This window comes from Fistularia commersonii, chromosome 9 (genome assembly GCF_037954325.1).
Source record: "Fistularia commersonii isolate RoL2024-O1a breed Wild chromosome 9, RoL_Fcom_v1.0, whole genome shotgun sequence".
NCBI classification, from domain to species: Eukaryota; Metazoa; Chordata; class Actinopteri; order Syngnathiformes; family Fistulariidae; genus Fistularia; species Fistularia commersonii.
The window spans coordinates 12,245,856-12,272,375 of record NC_141292.1 but is presented as its reverse complement, the minus strand read 5'-3'; the positions used below and the strand labels follow the sequence as shown (position 1 = coordinate 12,272,375).

Genomic DNA, 26,520 nt, shown 5'->3' with positions numbered 1-26,520 from the left:
GTTTCATAATGAGCATAATCACTACTTTGGCATAGGACAAACAATATAGCGGTTGAAAATCACATACATGTAGTATTTACATTTCAGCCTAAACATCCCTTCTTTTCTTCTGTCTGGCCTCATTCAGACTTCCTCTATCATTCTCATTTCAAGAAGTTGTGATCATATGAATAATGAATTGTGTCCTTAAGCACATTTTATTTACAGAAAATATGCATAAAAACTATCAACTGTTTCAACTGTTGATTTAATGGCGGAGCAGCCCCAAGCTCTCATCCACTCACTAGGACTGCACATCAAAATTAGCGAGTCTGTCGGTAAAATTGGCCTGGAAACCTGTAAGGAGGAAGAAAAAGCAGATGTAAAAACAGAGGTTTTTAAACACAAACTAATGCTCGCTACAAAAAAAACAACAGTTTACAACAAATGGTTTACTTTTCTTATCAGTTCTCCAGATTAAAAATTTAAATGTCAACATTTGCGGTGAAGCACAAGCTCATAGGGCGGCTTAACAGCTCTTTCGGTATCCTACATTCTGCAGGGGAGCCTTGAGTCTGTCTTTTTGGAACTAAACTCATTTGAATTTCCGAGAGTAAGAGGGAGGGATATCTCGAAGATGCTCAGAAAGACCCCCTGGAGATTATGGATTCCATGGTTAGATTAATAACGTTGGTTACATAATTGGAGTTTTTGTTTTTTTTTTTCTCTTTAGAATCTCTTTTGAACAGAGCGGCGCGGGGGTTAGCGCTTTGGCCTCCTCACATCGCGAAGGACCCAGGTTCAATTGGACCTTTCTGTGTAGAGTTTGTATGTTCTCTTCGTGTCTGCGTTCTCCAGTTTCCTCCCACAGTCCGAAAACGCGCAGGTTAATTGGAAAATTTTGGAAAAATTGCCCCAAATGAGTAAGTGAATGGTCGCCTGCAACCCTGAGTGCAGGACAAATGCCAGGCGATGGATTGCTAAATTCAGGCTTTCCTGCATATGCAAATGCAAAGTCACTATAATTAACGACAAAAAAAGGGGAAAAATATTAATGAAGATTGTCATGACAAGAAGTCATTACTTCAGCATGACACACCAACAACTTATTCAGTCAAAGAAGACATTCTTGTCAAGCTGCCACTACTGAATTCTCCGGTGGGTTGCCGTGGACAGATATCTGATTAACAACGATCCTTGCATTTTGACCTCATTGCATTGGTTGAGCCATGTGTAGTCATGACAACGCCAGCCAAAAAGCTCATTTCAATCCATGTCCAGAATGTGCAACTACTATTTTATATAACCTATTACAAATAGAATTTCAGAATACCCTTTAGAGCAGAATCCCATGTTTAAAAATAGGTCATTTGAGTCTCCTTATGTTGTAAAACTAAATGACTAAAATGCCTCTTTTGCCCGTGACTGTGCTGTAATAATCGATTTCTAAATTTTGTATAAAGTTCCGATCAAGACAAATGTGTCAGCTACCGGAAGCGTTCAAGTTTTCTAGCCTCCAGCAGTGAAATTTAGAATGTAACACTGTTGTTCAATTACCATGATTTTAATGATTTTCTCCCTTGAATTAGTTATAAACAATTGCAGTAAGTGGTCTAAATGATAAATTTGTATGAGATACACAAAACGAGAAATCTAATTCATCGGCCTATCAACTGATGATTCACTTTATTTAACTGCAATCTAAAGCGCTTATTAGCTTTTACACTATGGTTCTTCATTACCTGGTGGATTTAGTTGTAATGCAACACAAAAGAAATGAAATAAAACGCTTCTCTGTGCTAGAAGGGTTGTCGGCTGATACCGAAGTTTCGTGTGGTAATTATCTTTGCAGCTAAACAAATTTGTTTGAAGTTTCCTCTGATGTATTCCCAAATATGGTGAAAATAGAAGTTTAATGAGCGGAACAAAATGCAACATCTTTGCATTTCAGAGAAATGTGCAGCTTCTCCTCTTCAGTGACCCAACTTCTGCTGATAAGTATATTTAATTGCTTGTTTAACTGTGTATGCTCAGTGTGACCCCCTTAATTCAAAAGACTACTAAAGCATCATTGAATAGAAGTTCTTGCTTCTGCTTTTGGATGAAAATAGCATATCTGCATATGCCTTCATTATTAAAAGGGCACAAAACACGTATGTGATCTAGATTACATGTACTTTGAATATGAACATAATTAACAATCACAAATAGTTTTTCATGCTGTTGTGAGATTTCTTAATGAAATAAATCAGCAAAGCATTCAGGACGAGGGTTATAAAATGGGACATTTTACTTGCTCTCCTGCTTTTCTGTCACACTGGCTGTGTCCGTGTCAGGTAGACCGCGGTCAACATCCTCATTAACCACAAATCGCAAAGCACAGGAAGCTGCGGCAAGCAATGATAACCATTTGGGTGATCGGCTTCGTGGCCTTAAACCTCCAAAGGTCTCCAAAATAATTAATCGACCTCGGCCTAATTTGGATGACTTTTTTAGCATGAATGAATGAGCGAAGTGTCTTGTCAGCAAATGAAAAATAGTTCACTCTTACTTTTCAAAATTGCAGACTAGTTACTTGTGTATGAGTGTGCAGATTTTATATTTATCATATTTATATTTATTTTACATTTTTAATAATAATAATGCTAATAACAATATCATAATAATACGCTTGTTTAAAAACGAAAAAAGAAAATTCACAAAGCTAAAAACATTAATAAATTCATTCATTATCTATATTGCTTATGCTGCATTGCAGGGTGGCTGGAGCCGGCTGTCATTGGGCAAAAGTAGGGTTCACTATTGAAAGGTCGCTTGTCATTAAAGGGCTAAGTATATGAACAAACAACCATTTACTAACTCATTCATAAATTTTTGTCATTCACGGGGAACACATAAAACCAGGGATTTTCTTGCCGTTAGGCGGTAGCGCTAACTGCTGCACCACCATACCGCCTCAAGGTAAAAAACAAACGACAAAAAAGAACAAGTGACAATAAAACACAGACGAAACAACACATTATCTGAAACAATTCTAATGTAAGTTATGCTATTTTGAAAAGACGCTACCCTTGAAATTTGTTCACGTGATTTGAACTCCTGGTTCAAAAAGGCGCGTGTTTGGGTGCTTGCCAAAAAAAAACAAACAAAAAAAAACAAAACCTGTTGAAACCCTTTTATGAGGTTATATTTATAAAATGCGGGTACAAACAGAGAGACTGATGTGGGATTTTTACAGACTTTTAATCAGGAAATCTTTTTGATTTTTTTGGAACATATGTTAGATGGCTACCTTGTATTTTTTTATAACCAAACATACTATAAATCAATAGGTATGACATGTATGATATGAACATTGGTTGTGATCTTGCTGTTAATTTGTGAGAGAAAAGCGAGAAAATTGTGATATATAATGGATGTGTAACATTTTTCATTTTTTGTAACATTTGTTATCAAAGCTTTCGGCAAGTGATATTTTTAAATACATTTTCTAAAGTCATCTCAGAGGAGGTCTGCAATGATTTGAAAAGTCTGCCCGGGAAGCTTTGGACACGCTTTTATGTAAAAATAATTTCTTAGCCCGGCAATGCGATGGATGCGTACGGTATATGGCTGAGCCCCTTGCATTCATTCAGATTTTTGATGTTTTTTGTGAATACTGAGCACAGGCTTTGCACCTGTCTTTGATATGAGGACTGGCTAAAATGCTAAGAAGATTAGCAAAAGGTACGGGGAGAGTGAAAATTAAATGGCGTTTATATTCGGACAAACCAGAACTAACTTTCAAAGAATATTCTCATGAGAACTCTGCAAATGAATGCAGCGGCAAACAAAGAAACAATGACGTCACACAGGTTTTCACAGGTGGCCCCATTAAAGGAAAGCTTCCTGGCGCTAAATCAGAGCTTTTATTGAAGAAGGAAAATTATAGTTACAAATGGCTGAATGTGGGAATATTCAAATTGGGGGCATATTATGCAGCAGCAAAAAAATGCAGCACAAAAATGCAAGTAAGCTGTCAACCGGCTGACTTATATGCAAGCCTCAGAATCAAGATCTGACTAGCAACGCCAGTCCCTCTCATTTCCCCTCGAAGGGACAAGGGCTGAACAGACATCCAGACAGATGTGGCGCGGTCTCAATTCGCTGTCTGATGATCGAGTGCACAGGATCAAAAGAATGACGTACATACAAATTCTTAGGATCTAGTTTCAGGCCGCGATGGCAAGTAATAGTGCTGAGCGGGTTTAACAAAGGTTAGGTCAGTACTCCTTTAACCTGATTGTATTTTGAGAAACCCATAGATGAAGCATGTCATATCTCACTGGACTTCGATTTAGTTAGTAGAGCTCGATGCAAAATCGGCTCATTTCAGCATAGACCCTCTGTGATCTGAAGTTGTTCCTCAAACAGTGCCACAGAAACAAGTGGCTACGACACGCTTGCCTAACTTTCAGAGTTTAATGTCCTCGGGTGTAACTAACAAAACACAAATAAGTAGTTCAGCGCTGCTATAAAAAAGTAACCGGGGTCTGTTCCACTCTTGTACAAGTAAGCAAGATATATTTGATTTCAAAGGGGACACGGGCGAGGAGGCAAATCGAGGTACTTAGTTAGATCTGGAAGCGATTCAAATGGGGGAGACACTTAATTAAAGCTTCAATGACGAGAGGAAAATAAAGAAACATAACTTGTGTGCAGCCAGTCATTATAGTTGTGATGTTTATTGGAAGGACCTATGATACAGATCAGCTGGATTTCAGGGAGAAGGAAATGGCATGAGGAAGTCGGGGGCTGGAAGGACGTTTGAAACGTAGCACGAGGGGCTCAGTGTCTGGAAAGATGTCGACATTTGGGGTCTTCGACCAGTTGGGCCAGTCAGGCGGTGCAAATGAATTAGATATACAACATTTTTTTCTGTATCGTTTTGCTGTGTAACTCAGTGAGTGACGGGTGTCCAGCCAATCACACGATACAATGCAATTAGGCTACGCAGCCAATCACGGCATCGATGGTACTTGGGCACGTGCTATCTGGTTGAGTGGTCACTTCTGACTTCCGACTACTGGTACTTCGGATCTTCGGTGACTGAATTGCACTTTTTGTTAAGTCGTTTTGGATAAAAGCGTCTGCCAACTGACTGTAATTTAATGTAATATAAAAAAAATGCTCTGCCAATACATGCTATATAATAATTATAACGACAGTGTGGCGGAGTTAAGTGATGCTAATGCTAGCATGCTAACCCCTTATCATGGCGAATGTCATAACGTCCACTCATCAAACCAAAGTAAAAAAGAAATGCGGTTCGTTTAAGTTGGAATGGCTGTCGGAGTATGTGTAAATAGATGAACAAGCGGTGAAACTGGGTAAGATTTTTTTACTGTTTTCAAGTGAGAAAGGTCTGCTCTGCAAAACATGCAGCGAAGCTGATGCTAATTTGATTCTTTGAATAAGCCATGAAACTTACTATGATCCCAGGCGTGATACTGGTGTGTGGCCACAGCGTGCACATCCAATGTCTCTCACAGTGGTCCTCAGTGTGCTCAGGGAGGTTGTCTGTGTGCCCAGATATATGAAAAATTAGAAGGAACATTTGTGCTGACCATACCTTCATGCTTAACACTGAGGAGCAGGACGTTTAGGAACACCAAGACTACTAACAAGAGATTGGAAACAGTTGCGTACGTTATCCAAACTGCAAGTTGAGGACAACAGAGGGACGAGAACAAGTCCAGGGACACAGCAACCTGGCAGTTTTAGTGCTTTCAGAGCTGTCACACCACTCTTAGAAGTTGGATTTTCAATGACTGGTAATAAGATATACATTTATTTATTCAGTACTGCTTCAAAGAGATGTTGCAAAAACAGATCAGCACTCTCACTGATCCGGAGCCAGTGTTTGTTCCAGGAGCTGCAGCTCACATACCAAAACCTATTTCATATGACGGTTCCGCAGATAGACTCGACGTATCGTGGACGATGTTTCCGAAGGTGCGTGTTTTTACGTCTGGCTCGGAATATCTTCAGGAATAGATTTTGTGAACTCGGTGAGAGAAGGTTTAACCATGTGCCTCCATATTGCTTCTGGTTTAAACCACTAAAAATCGCCGACTACGGCTTGGTGTCAAAGCGGTTAGCACTGCTGCCTCAAAGGTTTCTGGTTTGATTCGTAAACAAGCCTGTACAGTTTGCATGTTCTTACTCTTGTTGTAAGGTTTTATCTTCTTATTCAGCCAGTGTTCATGGGTCTGGGGGACCATTTTGGTTGTTTTTAAAAAAGCCTTGTTGGGTGATTAACTATGCAAGCTGTCAAACAGGAGTAATATCACCATATTTTGGGTGACTTATTTTATTTATTATTTATTTATTGCTGTGAATTTTTTTTTTAATAATACCAAGTATTATTTCTTTAATATTGTGTGTGTATTTTTCAAATTCTGGCATCTTTTACCCTTTAAAATACTTAAAACCTGACAGGGAAGGAAGTGATCAAAGTAACTTATTCAAACTATGCAAAAATGTTAGACGCATGAACCCAAGAACTAATATTAAAAGTGAAAAACTATTTTGCCAGGCATTGCTTATGGAAGCTGCTTGTGGGGTCGCTGAAGGAATGTTTTGTTTTATTATTATTTTTTTTTATCTCAAAAGCACGGCAGGGGCAGTGAGCTATTAGTAATGGACTTGAGTTGAGCTCACATGCGTGAGACTCCTTCACCTCCCACCGGATCTGAGCGAAATGGGACTCGGGCGCTCAGGAGGGAGACAAGAAAAGTCTCCAACACAGCAATGTTAAGCGCTCAAGAGTCTGACAAGTATTATACCGAAAAAAAAACAACAAAAAAACAATAAAATAAAAAGGCAGCAACCAAGAAAGTGAAAACTGCTCACGAGGGGAAACATGCTGGGAAGTGGAACAGGAAACTAGGAGAACGTAAACTAAACACATAAGGCAGACAGGGACAACCGGAGACCGGCGGAACAAATCAGGGCAGGGTGGACCATCAAGAAAAAAGGGAGGAAACATGTGAAGAAATAAAGCTAGAAAATATGAGCCACAGAAAACTAGTGTAATAATCTAAATAATGAAAAAGGTGTTTCAAGGCATTCATCGACTCATGCGTTCATTCACTGTCACACAAACCTGCTCAGTTTCAACAGGAAATTGTCTTGCTGAGTGATGAGTCCAAATAAGTTGATGATAACTGAACTGTATGCCTACACTATCAGTCAATGTTGTATATATCCATGAATCTTGGTCGCGGTTCCTTTCATTTTGAAACTGAAAGTAGGAAATAATTCCATGTTTCCACATGTTTAATGTGTTTATCTAATCCAGACCTGGGCATTTTACGGTCCGCGGGCCACATCCGGCCCGTTTTGCATTTTTATCCGGCCCGCCACACTATTTTCTTTGATTAATTTAATAAGTATTTTCAATCAATATTGAATTTGGAAACATATTTTTTCCCTTTTTAATGTTTTTTCCTTTAACTTTTTTTCCAATATTATGTCGGTCCCAATATTATGTCGGTCGGTATATTCCTATTGTCATTAATGATTTTAAAATTGAAATAAAATGCCAACATTTTTCATTTTTAAATTGCAATTTTCATTTTGTTCACCTAGTTGGGCCGTGCATAAAAATTAAGTAAGAAATGTGCCCTGCCGCCGCAAATAATTGCCTGCCCCTGATCTAATCAAACAGTTCAAGTACTCAAGAAAGTATGTCCATTAGTAGTATGTGTAACCAGTTGCCACGGTGGGTAAAGAAAACCTATCACGCTATTTTTTTGAACAAAAATAAACGGTGCCGCATAATAATTGTCATAACAAAATAAAAACGTTTTAATACGAAATAGGCAGACTGTGAAATTGCAGTTTATACGTGAAAATCTGCGTCCATGTCAGTCAGCTCTCCTTAAACCCAAAGATAACGTACTGAGAAACCTTATTCTACATCGCCATGGAAAAGAGTCTCAGAATAACATAATGTACACAATTGATCAAAAAGTAGTCACACGTACAGAAATATACGCATACATTAATTATCTCCACCTCTTATCCTGATGTCAGGGAAGTGGAGGTGCTGGAGCCTGACTAAGCTGTCATTGGACGAGGCGTGGGGTTCACCCTGGACGAGGCGGCAGGAAAGAAAACAACCAACCGTTCGCGAATTCATTCGCATATTCTGGCAATTTCGGGTCCCCAAGATGAACCCGCTGCATGTTACTGGACTGCGGGAGGAACACAGACATGCAAACTTCACACTTACAGCCTGGAGAGGATGGAAAGGATCAGGACGGAGTCTATAAGAGAGACAGCACATGTTTGATGATTCGGGGACAAAGACAAAGACAAAGATGAAGGAAAATTAGCCACAAGGAAGGGAAAGGTGGACAAGACAGTAATAATGTATGGTTTGCAGAAGGTGGTATTGAGGAAAAGGAAGCAGAGCTGGAGGTAGCGGGATGCAGATGTTGTGGAGGATGGATAGGATCAGGAATAAGTCCAACAGAGGGACAGGACATGTCAGATGTTTGGGAGAGAAGGTCCGAGACGCCAGGCTGGGATGGTTCGGTCATGAAGGGATAGACAATATATCGGCAGACGGATACTAAGTCGGGAACGGCCGGGCAGGAGACCTGGAGGATGACCGGAGAAGGTGCAGAGAACAGGGTTAGACGGAGGCAGACGGTTGGATGATGATGCCGATGTTGGCGGCGCCAAGGCGAACAGAAGAGGAGCTTTGTGGATGAAATAAAAGAGAACGTGGAGTTAGTCGATGTGAGGCTGACAGAGGAGAGGGTTGGATGGAGGAAGAAAAGGAATATCTCAACTCCCGCAACATTAAACAATGGGAAGAACCTTGACTGAGCGCTTAACTTCAGCAACACAACTCTCACCACATCGAGTCCTGGTGACCGGAAAGATACACCCCTAAGGATCCCCGACTCAGAGAAGTGAGCTGAACACACACCCCCACACACACACCCCCACCCCACCCCCACAACCCCGTCCACGGGCGGGCTGTGCGTCAATGAGCGGCCCCCGCTGCTCGGGACAAAACCGGCGCAGCTGCTTCTCCTCTCCCCACAGCGCGGGGTTGCGCTGCGTGGATCGCGGGACCGCATGTCTCCACCGCAGGGAAATCCTCTTTTTCTCCCCCTTCCTCTCTCGATCGACTCTTAGTATGATCGATCAGGACCGGAGTTGCGAACTTGCGGACACGTTTGTTTGTTTTATTCCTCCATCCGGCGTGTGAAGGCGCGTTACGCGTTTGCGCTCGACGGCGAGGTAAACGGGACTTTTTTTTTTTTGGAGGGTTTCGTCGCGTCTGCGCCCACGGAGACACGGAGGAAGAAGAGGAAGAGGAGGAGGAGGAGGGATTGTAACGGTTCTTACCCGAGAGGACAAGGAGGATGTCGGCGGAGATGCGGCTGCTGGTGCAGATATCCTGGTTTCTAGTTGTGACCGGAGCGGCTCCGTCTCTGCCCGACGAGCAGCTGGACGCGGGGGTGGTGAGTTGAGAGACGCTTCTCTCGATGAAGCTTTAATTCCCACTAAAATACTTCAACAAAATCTCTTCTTTTGGTTGTCGTGGATTAAAAAAAAAAAAAAAAAAAAGATCTTCACCGCACTTGATCTGGATCCCGACGGTGCGCAGCTCCTGGCGATGGCCAAGTAAAGTTGGCTTGCAGTAAATACACTTACTAGTGAGAAGGCTTGTGTTTCCTAATTTGATTTAAAATTGTGTGTGTGCGTACTTTATTGGCTGTTTCCCCTTCTTTGTTGGAAAATATGACACCAGAGCCTATTGTCACTGAAAACTCAATGAACAGGTCACATCATTGTGTTCTGAGCTCATTTTGTATGTCTTTTTTTTATGCTTTGACATACGAGTTGGATCATGAATCCACATGGGTTGGACGGATAATAAATGTGATTTTAGGAGCAGATGATATGGCGGATAAAAACAGCTATCTGCTAATTAGTTGCCAGTGAAACAACACCCTCATTTATTATTTACACGAAAGGTTGAGATGGAGCTAAACATAAAACATCATTTGGTTGTAGTTTGTCTGAGGAGGCAACAGTTTCTCACCGACGAGTGACACATTATCATTCAGCATCTGTGTCTCACGTCCTCCCTGCTTTTGCTCCTCATCGGTGATATGGTTTGGACCTCCTCTGTTCTTACAGTGTGAACTATAAAATATTGAAGATTTTCTTTTTTAGAGAATTGCATGAAATAGCTACATCTAACACTTATACAGCAGTTTTTTATGATGCTTTCTCGATCTGAAACACTGAAAGAAGAGGTTTTTTTTTTTTTTGGTTGTAGGCTGTCACCAAGCATGTATTGTGTTGTTGAGTTCCCAAAAGAGTAAAAGTGGTGGAAACTGAAGTTGCGGTGAGTATTAATTGTTATAAGTGTTATGACAGCAGTGGTGTTTCTGTTTGCGTTATTACCTTAAAACATGTAGTCATAATCTCTTGGTCTAAACATGTACAACTAATTATAATTGTTTATCATGACGAGGGCCTCTGGCATGCCAAATATCAAGTTGGAAAGGTGAATATTTTGGCAAATGGTATTTGATAACAGTAATCTCATGGTGAAACACATTGGTAATTATCATTAAATAACTGGCCGCCATGTGCCATTGTGCATGGGAAACGAAATTAAGACGATACTGCGTATCACACAATACATTATATATATATTCATGATTTGATTTTAATGGATGAAGGTGCTTGATGAGCCATAAAGTGCTATTTGATGCAAAACTTCTTATAATTCCTATAATGTTCCTTGCTGGATTTGTGTGATGCTATTTGGTGAAGTCAGTGAACCGCGATCGGATTTGTTTTTCGAAGCAGTTTTTCTGATACGAAAAAAACATCCCCACGCAGCCATTTCTGTGTTTATGTTCAATTTAGACGTTTGTTTTCACTTTATTAAAAAGTGATACATCCATGCGTTCATCGTCCGCCGCTTATGCTGCACGCAGGGTTGTGAGGGATGCTTGGCGAGAGGCGGGATGCACCCTGGACTGATCGCCGCTGAATCTCAGGGCCACATGCATAGAAAAAAAAACAATCATTAACTCATTCATTCGGCAATTTTTCCCAATTTTCTTCCAATTAACCTACTGCATGCAGACACAGGGAGAACTTGCAGATGCCACACAGAAAGGTCCCCTTGTTGGAATCAAACCAGGAAGCCGAAGCGCTAACTAACCACTCAACACTGCATTTAGTCCAGATGTAGCAAATTCCAGCTTTAAATTAACTTCTGACGCAGGGAATTGGATTGATTAAGAAATAATACAGCTGTACAGCATTGATATTTTGAGCCCAGTGCATTCTGGTCGTAATTGCTTTCCTACTTTTTGAAGAACAAAACAAAATAATACATGCTCTTTCACGTGGAAATGGCACCAGTGTCAAAAATATTGTCTTTCGTAGTACTATATATATATAAAAGTTTTGATTTGAAAACTTCAGTTTATGTCAGCTTGTCAATTGTAATATTACATGTTATTTGTTTGGAACTGGATTGACTTTTGATCAGACAATCTGTTGTAATAGAAATTTGACAATATAGTATAGTGTAGTATAGTATAGTATAGTATAGTATAGTACAGTACAGTATAGTGTACATATTACTATTGTTATTATTACTATTGTTGTTATTGTTATTATTATTATCATTATTATTGTTGTTGTTCTTGTTGTCGTTGTTGTTGTTGTTCTTCTTCTTCTTCTTCTTCTTCTTCTTCTTCTTCTTCTTCTTCTTCTTATTATTATTATTATTATTATTATTATTATTATTATTATTATTATTATTATTGTTACTATTTCTGACCTATGTCTGAGGAATAGATAGCATCTTCTGCTTCTTAACCAAAACAATGAGCTTTTGGCAGCAGAAAGCTGAATCATTGCTCTCAATGCACCCACACTTTCAACATTACCAAGAAATATTTGATTTAACATTAATCCTGACTTTTTTTTGGATTATTGCTCTCACTGCCCAAACCATCAGCCATTCTGAGGAGGATACCCAAGCTTCCTCTTCCTAAATCTAAAATCTATAACCCATTTGGGAGGAACCAAAGGATGTCATAGATAACGTTAGGCAGATTGGACCCTTTATAACCATGCATTTGTACACCAATGGCACATGTGAAATTATCATTATTATTACAGTTGTTGTTGTTTTTGTGGAACTTTTGTGGAACTGGAACTTTCACCAGCCAATCCCAGGGTCCCATATATAGACATACGTCCATTCCCTCTTGTCACTCACCTATGGCGATGTAGAGAACACCACAACATGTGTAACCCAGAAAAGCCCCCGTCTAAATTGAATCAGAAACTTCCTTTCTGGGAGGGCAGTGTGTCACTGCATCACCACGCCACCCGTTTATTATGTTTTTATATAAAACTGTACACACGTGCAGAAATGCATGATTCCATGGCCAATCAAAAAGGCTCTTCCTCTTTGCACAAGCGTTATCCATAGATGCCCTTGACAAAGTACTGGATTTTTTTTTTTTTTCCATTTCTTTATTTTCTACAATTGATAATGTTCTAACTTTCAAGTGTCATTTATTTGATTCTCAAGTTACAATTTTGGACCCTCATAAAGGCAGTTCTTAAAAGGGTATAAGATAATTGAGAATACTAAGAGGCCATTGTGAACCAGCCAGGCCTTACATTTGTAGTAAAATAAACTCAAGATGCGGTTATGTGTCCTCTCAGTGTCATTGGAATGATTATCGGCTTACCAATTAGCATTCTGGCCTATTATTTGCTCAGATAATTCTTATTTTCATATAACTTTTACAATGGTCAGCTGGCCAATTCAACTAGCATCCTTTTGTGATTCATGACCTCTGCTAGGAAGCATTTTCATCGCATCCTTTTGCGATGCGATGACCTTTTACTGGAACAGTCTGACTCTGGCCGCGCTCATCTCGGGGAGAAAGTGTGAATGTGAGATAACACCTGCAGCATCACTTTCCGTGGATCATTTTTTCCACGTTTATCTGTTCGGATATACATATTATGAACTTAAAAGTTCCTCCGTAATGTCAGATGGCAAAAGGAGAACGTCATAATCATTTTCAAACCTGCTGTCATTCCAAGATTACTTTTATATTTCTTCCCTTCATACAGCACATATATGTTGAAGAATGTGCGTCTGTAGATATATATTACACATATATACATATATGTATATATATGTCTTTATGTGTGTTTGTTTATATGTACAGGACTGTCTCAGAAAATTTGAATATTGTGATTAAGTTCTTTATCTTCTGTAATGCAATTAAAAAAACAAAAAAAACTTTTTCATGATATTCTAATATTTTGAGATGGAATTTTTGAGTTTTCTTAAGATGTAAGCCATAATCAGCAACATTAAGATAATAAAAGGCTTGCAATATTTCAGTTGATTTGTAATGAATCCAGAATGTATGACATTTTTATTCATGTAATTGCATTACAGAAGATAAAGAACTTCATCACAATATTCATATTTTCTGAGACGGTCCTGTATACTAAGTAAATAAACTGAATTGTTGCAAAGTTTATATATTCTAGTACGTGGGATCAGTTGGATCTACTAACTCATGATAACATCTGTTTCACAGTTTATTGCCGTTCATTTACTGACAAATGGACAATATCTGCGCTTCTTTCAGGTCTCTTTACATATCATTTTCTGAATTGGTAGTATTTATTTGCTGCCTTGCATGTACATTTTGTTTCTTACTGGCCATTTACTACTCACATATTTGGTTCTCAGTGTTGCCGCGGAATGGCAAATACATTCGTGTTGCTTGATGGTAATGTTTCTGGTGTCAACACATTTCAGGCATCGGCTTCAGCTACTCTTACCTACAGATGGTCGCAGGTCCTGCAGTAGTAAAAGCAGAGCGTGCCGTGAATCCTTGATAGTCTAGTGAAAACCGTGAACTCAAGGTTGCTGGAAAGGATCGGTGGCGTCAGTTCGATTAAACACCGTGATCTCTGTCAGTAACCCACTGTAAAGTCTAAGGTCAATGCCCTTTAATTCAATTCATTTTTCAGAAAATGATACATGTATTTATTTTGATATGGTTTCATTTTTGAGCCTTTTCTAACATCTACTTGGACCCTATAAAATACTCAAGTCTCAGGTATCACAGCTCTTAACTTAGAATCCACAGTGCTTTACACACTACAGTATATACAGTAGATTTTTGGATTGAGTTGGACTTGTTGATATGACGGATTGTTTTTTGGGTCCACATGTTTCAAATTTGATTAATTTTTTTTTACCAATCGACCAATTAGTGAGAACACAACCAATACTGTACCAATTTCACCTCATTCGAAGGTCTCTCAGGGGTTGGCGTGGCACAGAGGACGCAGCCGTCCTTGGACATCCTTAACTGTATGTGACGATACGGACATTTCTTCAAAAAGTCAAATTTGTAAGTGGAAGGCAGGAATTGAGGAGAATAATGTCAAAAAAAAAAGGCAGTCATTATCCTGATACAGAAGGAATTTCAAAATGCAAACCCATGTCGTCACAGAACAAGACAAGTACACGATTTGTCCGGGCAAAGAGCTGATGTTCGGAGACACGGACAGAGAGTGTCGTTTGAACGTTGTGTAGATTGTAAAGCATCCAGAGGCAGACTGCGATTATGGTCTGTGTGATTGAAACCTGACTTGACATGGTAATAGGAACAGAAGAGTGTAGACAAGAACTTAATAACAGACAGTTGAAGATGGAAAGTAGCTGTGAAATTTGGGCTGTCATGATGCATGTCATTTCATGGACTGTGGTGAAAACTATATTTCGCACAGGTCTATGACATTTTGAGTTGTTTTCATGCAACAACAGGGGAGGCTTACTGACACTTAAAATCAAAGAAGTGTAGCCAACGCTGCACAGACTTACAACTCTTTGTTTAGCATGGATGCTTTTTTTCTTTTGCGATAGTAAATGAGAAAATTCTCGTCGAAAAATATATGTGTATTGTCTTGAAAGGTGGCAGCACAGGTCCCTGGTTTTATTCCAACTGTGGGTTTTCCGCGTTCTTCCAAGTTTGCTTGATCTCCCTGAGTGTCAATGAGTTTCCTCCGGGTTCTCCAGTTTTCCTCTCACATCCTGTCGCAGCAGGTTCATCGGTGCCCTTTAAATTGTCCCGAAATGAGAATGAGAGATTGAACGGTTGTTTGTCTCCATATGCGGCCTTGAGATCGACTGGCAACGGGTTTTGGGTGAACACGCCTGTTGCCCAATGAAAGCTAGGATATTCCCAACCCCCACAACCTTGACTGCTAGCTACATGCTCAGGTATTTTATCTAGAGCTAGAATTCAATTTTGTGACTCGTGTGTATTTAATAAACCACCCATCTGTCTGCCAATTTATTGGAATGTGGATTGTGAAATGGTAATAAGAAAGAAAGACGCTAGGATTTATTAAAACACATGTTTTTGTTCATAAAAGTGTGATCTGATCAGTGACGTCTATTATATCTTGAGATACACTCTCTTATGTGCACTGATTCAAATTCCCAAGCTCTGGTGTAGGTTGCAGCCACAGACAAAACACTAGTGGTCACGCAGGCTTCATGTGACAAGAATAGAATAAGATTATATCCATAAGGACAAATCAAACGTCTTTGACATTAACATTTAGTAACCGGTTAAGAAACCTGGGTCGAGTTTGGGTCTGATAAGGTGTTCTCCACAAGCAATTCCACTGTTGTGTAATATGAAAAAAGCATCTAAGACCTTGTGTGGGAAGGCAAAGGCATGGAAGAAGTAGTCCATAAAGGCCGGGGAGACCTCGGCAGCAAGGCGGACCTCTAACGTGTCCTTCAGAGTGAGAGGCAAAAGAGCCGAGAAGCAAGTCAGGAAACTGCAGAAAATAATCCCAGCGACCCTGCTGAACCTGCCAGAGCGTTTTATTAACCTGCTGATGCTCGAATGACCACTGCTCACATTGATGAGCATCTTTCTTTAAACCACATCAATGCCAGAATGATGTTGTAGACCATTTTATCCATTTTAATATCGACGCAGACTATAATACACGATAATACACAATAGCCTACCTTTGATAGTGCATAAGTCGACGCAAGTCCAGTCTAACAACTACTAGCTTTAACTGCAAAACAAGAGAGTTTGATTGACGACTTGTTTAAATGGCTTGGATACGAGGGATAACCAAAGAGCATACCCACTAAAAAAAAAAAAGAATAGTTGGATTTAAGGGTTGGTGTCAAAAGGAAATATAATACATTTTCTGTAATGCCAAGGTGATGCTATGATGGAGAAAATAATCCCAAAAATGCACTGTGAAGAGCTAAAATGATGCCCAATCAATGGAGCAGTACCAGCGTCCCCATATCACCTGGACTTTAGCGGTTCTTGTCGAGCAGCTTCAGTTGAGTGTTGTTGGCGAATATGATCATTTGTTGGTCCAAGGACAGTAACAGACATCAGACCGCTGCTAAGTCAGACAGCAGAATATTATTCACTTGAAGAAATTGTCAATAAGAACATGAGGGGGCAGACAAGGTTTCAAATAAATTCGAACTTACCATTTTGTAATGAGTAGATACTTAAATACAAGAGCGCTCTGTGAATACCATCAAAAGACATTGACCTCTGAACGCAGGTATTTCCATTAATCTTACACACTGACCAAAGTCTTCAGAATTCTGGACAGCACTTATAACAAGAGCAGGATGAATGTCTTAGAGTTGTCGCTTTGTTAACTTTCAGCATAGATTCCCAATCTCAGAAACGTGTTTCAGCCGACAGTTACTTCTGCATTCAGCACGGGCAGAAATAAAATTAAGGAAAAAAGTTGCGGTAACTCATTTCACAGTAATTACGCGCAGTGACTCGTCCGTATGTCTGGGCACCTAACTGGTTAATGAAAGGCAGACACGTGTCTTTTTGTTTGCCGATTTATAGAATAACCAAGGGAGCTGCACTGACAAAAGCACAGATGAGGACCCATCGGTAGAAATCCCGCTCCCCTGTGAACGGCTAATCGACTTCAAAATGAGACCTCTCCCGCTTCGGTAAAACTGTGCTCAGCTGTTAAGAGCAGGTGGATCTTTTTGTGTTGTTTGAGCTTTTAAGCGGGTTCTTCCATCCCGGGTCAGCTGTGCTAAAACAGTGCTACAGTACTATACGTTAGGGACTTGATCCACAAAGCATCTGTGTACGCGCAGAATTGTTTCCTCAAGCTCCGCCGCTCCCCAGTCCCGTTACACTCTGGAGCTTTTGTGTTGCATCACTTGGCTTTTAGTGGAGTTTGTGCACTTAATCTATCTGTCTCTCTTTATAACTACTAAACACGGTTACTGTAACCAGTTGAGCGACGGACTTCGGTGCAGTTCAGAAGGCATCTGTTTTCCAGCTTTGCTGCCAGTCTGACGTACCGCTGCGGACTACTGATTTGTAACCGCTGTATACCGTTTAAGGAACCAACCGCATGAAAGCTAAAATGTCATCAAGCCCAATCAATACATCAGGTTTAGCCCTTCACAGCTGCTCCTGCACTTTTACACGTCGCCTGACGAAGGCAATCTAAATTGGCAATTTGCCCTCAAAAAATTTGCAATGTACATGCGGTAGCGGCTTTCGCCAGAGGTGGATGGATAAGGAGCCGCTCAAAAGTACCTTAGTAGGTTTTAATTTTGTGGAGCAGAATTGAAGAACGAGGAAAATTAATTGATTCATCATCTGTGCGGCGTCTAAGAAATAAAACCAAATGAGGATGACGTTTGTGCCTGATGGGGATTGAACTGTATCCTGCCAGGCGGCCTCTAATTCTGCCTTATAATTTCCTCTATAAGAGCACCATCTGGTTTTTTTTTTTACCCAAAGAAAAGGCTCATAGATGCCCCACCTACTTCAACCGTTACTCCCTCAAGACCTCATAATATTGAGATCCCATGCAAGTCTATCCCCAGCACAAGTACCGCTGCCCCTCATTAGCTGTCTTTTTCCTTTCATGAGTGTGTATTTCACCAGAGAAATAGCGCGTCCCCTCAGTATCTCGCCCTTCCTCCGACTGTTTCTCCCTCTAATAAGAGACTTTCTACCGACACGTCATGGTCGGTCTGATTATATCCACACGCCACAGGCGTGAAGATAGGAACGGGGATAAGGTAACTGGAGATAATCAACCAGCCACGGTCAAGAAATTGAATTTCATCATAAAGTGGTGGTTTATTAACAGGGTTGATTGCCCCTTTTAATGTATGTGCATAAAAATTCTGTCCGGTGATTTATTTTTAATTATTGTACGGCGGTATTGTAACTGCGGAAGAAAAAAAAAAAAAAAGGTTTTATTGCTTGAGGATACTATATAATTAGGATCATTTTAGCACCGATATCCCACTTCCACAGAGCGGCGTGACCTCTCACCCTCTTTCTCATCCACGGATCTGATATTGCTGAAAAGGGGTCCCTTTCCTCTTAGAGGGTAAAGCAGGATAGAAGATTACCAAAAGACAGAATTCATCATTGTACAATGATTGGGTTCGGTGACTGACAGTTCACCGTGTAGGAAATTCGCAGCCTCTCCGGCAGATGAAGATATGAAATGGACTCGCCATTCAATATGCTCCAAACCAATCTGCTATCACAGGGTCTTGCCAGCTTCTCAGGAGCTTGGCAAGGTTTATAATATCTTTAGAGAGCAATTCAACAAGAAATGTGTGCCACCATTGTATGATGACTTTGTGGCATTAAAGCGTGTGTAAATGTAAGCAAGCCATTTCCAGTCAATGGCCGCAGCAGATGATTTTTAAGTTTTGCAAAAGCTTGGCGATTAAATAGCGCAAGTAGTTGTGTTTTCATCGAGTGATGTACTAATTCTCTGTTACTTTGGCGCTGGCCAAAGGGAAATGTATTCGTGTATCACATTTAAAATGCAACAATTAACTGAGTCACCGGTACTTGGCTGTTTTGATAATGCTGTCATGGAACTTTGACCGGAATGGTATTGATTTCTGTGTCATTTCTAAAGAAAAGTTCAATATAAAATGTTTGACTCCCAACACAGCTTGTGGCTCCCTGCTGTTCTCGTCCGATTTACAGTAATTATGATTTTAGTAATGTAGATAAGCGAACAAGGATCTCTTTTTGCCTCGGCAAACTGCACGTGATCCCTTTTTTCCTTGGCTTATGTCGACTTCATTACCATAGCTGGCCCACTCCAAAGCTCCCCGTATAGAAAACCTCAAATCAACTCCATGTGGACAGTTCTATTTCAATCCAAGGAGCGCCACCCCTCCTTCTTGTCTTCGACCAGATCAAAGTTTTGGTTGCGTTCGCCACTCAAAGGAACCGACTAGATCTTATAATTACAGTCGTTTTGAGCGGAGAGCCGACTTGCATGCTGATGCCTAAAATAATATGCGCTCCTGCCAACTAAATTGCCAATAAACTACTTAAATGACACGAAAACGTCGAACTAACTGCAGAGCTGCTCTAAACATTTCTTGCAGAAATTGTTAGCCGTGGTAAAAATTTGTGTGTGTGCGCTTGCTACTCTGATACACTATCTGAGTGATCTCCAGATTCTCTCATTAGTATTTGTCATTTCTTATCAAGTCACAGTGGAGTGGATGATGAACAAGGAGAAAATGGAATAGATGAGGGTGACTGCTCTTTTGAGAAGTCAACATCTGAACTATTGTTAATAATCTGATTTCTTTGAGGTCCAGATGAAACGACGGGGTTGAAACAGGAGTAAGAAGGAGAGAGATTTAAGTCGGCAGCAGAGAGAAGCTATATGTTTACATCCAGCTGTCGTGGTTGATTAGGCCGCTCACTAGTTTCGAGTTTACACTCGGTTTTCTATCAAGTGAATGTAATGAGCCACTTATTGACTGTAAAATTCCAAGTATTGGACCCCCATCGGTAAAAAAAAATAGTCATATTCATATAGGTGTAATGAAGAACAAAAAAAAAGAAAGAAAGAAAAGGAATAAAGTCTTCTTTTTTCAAAGAATGATTTATAATAGTGTATGTTCTTTGTGGACTAGGCTTAACTCCAGTCGCGGTGTTAATGTTAACAAAGGGGCCTATGTCGGGGTATCCAGTTTAAAAATAAACCTGGACATTTATAGACTCAAGCTCACATGCGAGTGGGCTCATATATGTATTTCTGCAAATGCATAGCTTAGCGCACTGCAGTTGCCAGGATTCTTTAGCTAACGCCGGTGAGGTCGTCTTCTGAGCATCCCAGTGGCTACACATGGAAGCTATTCTGTGGCTTTGTGTGGTCTTTTATGAACTGCATACAACGCTGCTCATAAATAAACGTCCATTCATGTCGTCCCTGGTCCGTATACATTTTCCTCTGCAGTTAGCTACTGCACGGGGTTGCAGAGACATTGTCTTCAATTTCATTTTTTCATACATTCCCTTTACATGACAGTTTAAACTCTGTTAAATGGGATATACATGAACAAGGAATTGAAATGGAAATCAATTACGAAATGAAGGAGAGATTTCTGTAATACAACTTTACAATGAAAAAAGATCTTCAGCGGTTTTGATGTATTTTGTTATCTGTGTTCAGATCATGCAAATGAAAATATATGATTCCTTTTCATGCTAATTTGAACAGAATATGCCTGTTTTGTCTCTTTCATTTATTGACTCAAAAATACCACCAGGTGTTTATAGGTCTGCACCAACATGTGTGCATTCTGTAACATGAATCACTGGACTGTCGAGAGGGTGTAGAAATCACAGGGCCAAAGGGTGTTTATCTTTGAAGTTCGGAGGGATTGTCTTGCCTGACCACTTACCCTATAAACTTAAAAATATATCTTGATGACTTTGTGTTTGCCCCTGATTCGTGGAGTTTTAAAAGATTTTTCTTTGTTCACCTACAGGGCTGTCTCAGAAAATTAGAATATTGTGATGAAGTTCTTTATCTTCTGTAATGCAATTGAAAAAACAAAAAATAATTTTTTCATGATATTCTAATATTTTGAGATAGGATTTTTTTCTTAAGATGTAAGCCATAATCAGCAATATCAAAATAATAAAAGGTTTGCAATATTTCAGTTGATTTGTAATGGATCCAGAATGTATGAGATTTTTTGTTTTTGTAATTGCATGACAGAAGATAAAGAACTTTATCACAATATTCTAATTTTCTGAGACAGTCCTGTATATATCTGGAAGATTTAAATACTGAAACCATTACAGTGTGTTTACATCACATGATGGATGGATGGATGGATGGATGGATGATCATACTCATGTTTCTCTAACAAAGAAACATTTGTGCTTTACTATGTGTCAGCCTTTCTGGATATGTAGATTTGCCTGTCGTTTACTGCACCTCTAGTTGGATTCAGGGCTGCTTACAAGGATGTTATGCACTGTATAACATTGTCCCAGTGCTTTGTTTTTCCAAAATGAAATGAAGAAGTGGCTGGAAATGCACGCACGGAGGTGAAACATCATGTTCGCTTTTCAAAAATGAAGTTGTGTTCAAAGTCATTCCATGATTAATTGTATTCCAGTGTCGGTCATTTGAGTCAGTCATTTAAAGTGTGTGTTTTTTGCTTTATTTTGACTGTTCCCTTTGAAACGTAATTAGCATTAGAAATTACTGCTATTATTGGAAAGTACTTTCGAGTAATGACTTAGAAATTGGATGGGTTTTTTTTTTTCAATTTGTGTCATTATTTTTTTCCTCTACTTTTTCGTCAGTGTGTGCACGGTCAAACTCTGTATTTTATAGGAAGCTTGAGAACATACAGCTCTGCATAGCAACTTGAATGCTTGCAGGTGATCCTTGCATCTGCTTCAATTTATAAATTTCACATCCTCCAGTCTTTTTTTTCTTATTCTGAACTATTTTTGTGAGCGTGATCACTTTTCCTGTAAAACGTCGGTCAAAAACACACTCATTTTATGTTAACGTCTTTTATTTGTACGTTATAGCCACTGTCCTTTTCACAGTTGCCTCATTCACCCGTACACATCCACAATACATATTCATGTCTCGGGAGGAAGCCGGGGGATCAAACCAGTAACCTTCCAATTACCAAACAGCCACAGCACCACCTGAGCCACGTTGCCCCATTAAAGAAAAAGAATTAAAGAAAAAATCTTCTCCCCCTAGCACCACCTGGACATGACCAGCTGTTATTAAACCAGGGATTAAATAATTCTTTTACAATCACATGTTAATCCTTGTCCCATGCACAGAATCGGATAAATCTTCCTCCCAAGCGTCAAGGGAAAAAAAACATTCACACTTTCCACCCGAATGTAAATGGCCCATCAGAATAGTCTGTTTTATTTTGGAATCTTGCATCTCATTACATGTACATTAGGATTTTGCTTTAGTAAGGATGTGCGTGTGATTTACTTACAACCACGGGCTCAGTGATATAACTATTATTTCTTCTTCTTTTCCTTTTGGCTGCTCCCTTTCGGGGTCTCCACGGTGCATCTTCTACCTCCATCTAAGTCTCTCTTCTCTCACACCAACTAACTTCACGTCCTCTTTTGTTAGATCTATAAATCTTCCTCAAGACCCCCTGCCTGGCAGCTCCTGCCTCAGCATCCTTCCAGCAATATATTCTGCATGTTCTGACCATCTCAGTATGACTTGATCCAACATGTGCTGTCGTCCAGATGGGCTTGTTCTTGATCTGATCCATCCTCCTAACACCTAAAGAGAACCTGAACATCTTAATACATCCTTCTTCAAGCTTTGCTTCCTGTCTTTTCCTCAACGCCGCTGTCTCTCAAACAGACATCGCTGGTCACGTGCACCATTCGTTTCACTCTTCCCGAGACTCTTTTATCACACATCACACCTGGCAGAGTTCTCCAACCGTTCCAACCGGCTTGGCCACGTTTTGTCACCTGCTTTCCACACTTTCTGTTGTACTGGACTGTTGATCCTAGGTACCAGAAATCCTCCACCTTCTTTATCGCCACTCCCTGCAACCTCACCGCTCAGCTCGGATCCCTCTCATTCACACACGTGTATTCTGTCTCGCTGCAGCTAAACTTAATTCCTCACCTTTCCAGGGCATACAAGATTTTCCTCCACCTGTATTGTGCTCAACAGACCATATTGCCATCTGCGAACATCCCAGTCCATGGAGACTCCTGTCTACTCACATCCGTCAGCCTGTCCATCACCTTAGCAAACAAGAAGGGTCTCGCAGCAGATCCCTGATGTATTCTCACCTCTACCTTGAACTCCTCTGTCACACCTACAGCACAAGCATACATGTCCTGCACCACTAACACACTAACATACTGTAGACGGGAGGAGTCAGGAATCAGACTGTTTACTTCCAGTTGGAGTTCCGCCCGCTGTACCAACTAAGCCACAGCCAACCCACGAGTTAGTGGACTGGAGCCGAACGGATGTGATTAATTGTGTGCCATGTCTGTTGACCAGACTGCCGTTGGCTTATTCAAGTGGCTGCTGTTATTTTCTAACACTTTCGATGAAGAGCGATGCACAGAATTCACATGCTTGGAAGAAGACTCAAACTTTGATCAAAAACTTCAAACCTTTTTATGTATGCACAGTATTAACTACATCACAATTGAATTTTTAATATTTGTATATTATTTATCCATCCATCCATCCATCGGGGGCACGATTTTTATACTTATGCCCGATCAAGTAAAAGTGACACAAGACTGAGAATTTCTGTTTGTAAACTCATTCTCGTTCTCATTCTGTTACCTTTCTTGATATATTTTTTTACGAGCGGAATGAAATGAGATCAAATCAAATCAAGTTACTGGCTTAATGATAAAAAGCAGAATCAGTAAGTTATTTTCTGCCAAATGCCTTGAGCTACAAATGTGGATCTGTTAGCTGTCAAAGGCCATGTGGGATCCCTTTTCATTTGTAAGAAATAAAAAAATGTAATAAATGAACAATTTGGCAGGTCATATAGAAGCTTGAAAAAAAATGAAAAGATATGACGTGGAAAAAATAGTGAGAAAACTCAGTCAGTTAATGTCTAGCGAAATAGTGAAATATGATCCTATTAGGATAATTTAATATGAAAATGATTGGATCTCTTCTTTTTTTTTTACAATTGTGTCGTTTTAACTGAACAGCGGACTCATTTATTTCATTTTTCTGTATGCTTGTGCCTGTATGATACGGTTTCCTAAGGGAAGCACGTCTAAATCGTGTATTCTTGTCAAAGCTGTCACTTTCAATCTGCGGTGTCCCTGCGGTTTTGCCGGTCATAATAACACCTTTTTGTCACTTTTCAAGAGTTCACTTGTCTAGAGCGCACAGCAAAGCTAACAACATTTAAACATTGTGAAATGGAGAGAGATACTGTTGACTTTCAGCGAAGGTAATGCGATACAGAACAGATGCATAGATTGGTGTTCGAGTCGCTTACATTTTTCATATTGATAATTAAGTTTTCTATCTGATTGACTGTGTCAGTTGACCATTATCAGTTGCGAATCCCTTTCTGACCGTCTGTCTATGTGTCCTCCATCTTTGATTGTATCCATTACCACAAATGAATCCTTCATTTTTTTCTAATAAATTGTGTTCATGCTCAGAAAGTGTTTCAAGGGCCTCTCAGGGAAGGAACTACCAACATTACCCCGCTACAATTCATTCACTAAACCTCTGCTCTTATTTAAAGTATAATTCTCTGAATGAATCCATGCCTTTCCAACCCCATTTAGCTATAGTGTTTTATGAGTTTTACTTTAATACTTTTTCCAAATAGACGTATGAAGTTCTTCAAAGCCCTTACTTGTCATGGTTTTGTTATCAGTATGTGTCTCTTACATTGAATTATTTTCCCACTTTGGAATTTGAATCAATACACAATAGAATAGAATATTATAAAATATATTTGCCATTTTTGTCATTGCAGAACACAGCAAAATGGGAATGCTACTCCTGTGGTGTAGAAAAACAATAAGAGAGAAGGAAAACACAACAGGATACTACACAATATAATAATAAATACAAATGAATATGGACAAAACAAATGATTTAATGAGGAACTCTTGTCAAAATCTTTTCAAACTTAAATCTTTTCAGCAAGGATTAGCCATGAACTGGACGACTGAGAAACTTCATAGGTATTTAATGAGCTAGTTTTCAGCTTTTGATGAATGTGATTTAGCATTAGAAGAGCTGAACTTGTATCCATTGTTGTCAGGTTATCCTCAACAACCATATGTTGATGTTAATTGAGGAATTATTGCTGAGTATCAAATGTAGTTTTAATGCCTTATCCAATCTTCTCATACAAGCGCGGCCCGCTAAGAAAACTCACTGCTCAGGAGAGTTTGTTTAATTTTCATTGACTAATGGACTCTGGGGGTGGCGTTGTAAAACCTTAAATCCCTCTAACTTTCTTCCTTAAGTGCAGCTTCGTAACCTTTCAAAATTCCAGAAGGTGAGCTGCGGATCTGACCTCATCCTTGATGGCGCAGGGAACAATGTTAACATTATCGCGGACCGTGTCACTTCATGACTTTTTGAGAGACTGTGAGGTTGCAAGGTTAAATGTCTCCTAATGAGTCATTTCCTGCATGTGAGGGTGAGCATGAAGGCACTGGGCAGCTGTGCGTTCGGGCCAAACAGGGAGATATTGTGGGACAGAGGAGGTCACAACACGATGGCAAAACAGATTCCATTCTCAAGATGCGTTGCTGTGGTGTAACCATAGTCACATAGCTGTGTATTTGTGTGTGTGCCCATGTGTGTGTGTGTTGAGTGTCCAAAGGTAATAATGAATATTTTATGTATCCAGCGGTTATATATTTGAACCAGATTTATTTTTGGTCATTCATTGTCAATTATCTCTATTGATATTGAGAAATTATACAGTATTTTGTAACGGGGGGGAACCTTTGCAAATTAGCTCGGTTGTCGCGGTGCACAACGATAGAGAGCAATACTTGTATTTTATTGCCAGGTTCCCGAAGTCCAGTACTAACACCTCACTGCTGGAGGCCCAGGTCGTAATTCTTCACCCCATAGACGGACACATTTGTGTTTATAGTGATTAGAGAAATGTGCGGTGAGGAAGGCAATGAAAAGAACCTGACACATGTGCAAATTCATGAAGGATTTCATTAATTTATAATCATTTAATTAAGCACATGCTGTTGTTAAATTGGAAGCCATATTGCAGTCATTGCATCAAGGAGGAATTCCATCTGCTTGTTTTCGTCATTGTTCTCTCAGAGGCCAAAAAGGGGCATTTATTACAGAACCGTATACAAAGGAACACTCTCAGGCCAAAACCTTATTTTGGTGGTGATTAACACAGAACGGCATGACATCACCTCTGTTAAACATTTGCATCTTTTTTTCTTTTAATGCAAAATCTAATAACTATTTAAAACACATACATTTTGGTTTCATCAACAAAGAGTATATTGCCATGTCCACATTTTTAGTAAATACTGAACTACAGCTACATAGCATAGTGCATAGTCTATCTCC

General features: G+C 39.8%; 1 protein-coding gene and 1 long non-coding RNA gene across 2 annotated transcripts in view; one reads left to right on the top strand and one right to left on the bottom strand.

Annotated features, from left to right (window-relative positions):
* Nucleotides 1–265: 265 nt before the first annotated feature.
* LOC147231235 (uncharacterized) lies at nt 266–9,700 on the bottom strand. Its single transcript, XR_015106606.1, has 3 exons — nt 9,388–9,700; nt 5,450–5,538; nt 266–336 (listed from the first exon to the last, which is right to left on the bottom strand). It is a non-coding gene; the product is annotated as an uncharacterized LOC147231235 (long non-coding RNA).
* The window catches only part of LOC147231232 (matrix metalloproteinase-17-like), an 81,199-nt gene continuing 63,821 nt past the window's right edge, over nt 9,143–26,520 (top strand). Inside the window, exon 1 of the mRNA XM_086152512.1 lies at nt 9,143–9,503. Within this exon, the coding sequence (XP_086008638.1) occupies nt 9,405–9,503 (99 nt within the window). The 5' untranslated portion in view covers nt 9,143–9,404. The remainder of the gene's footprint in view (nt 9,504–26,520) is intronic.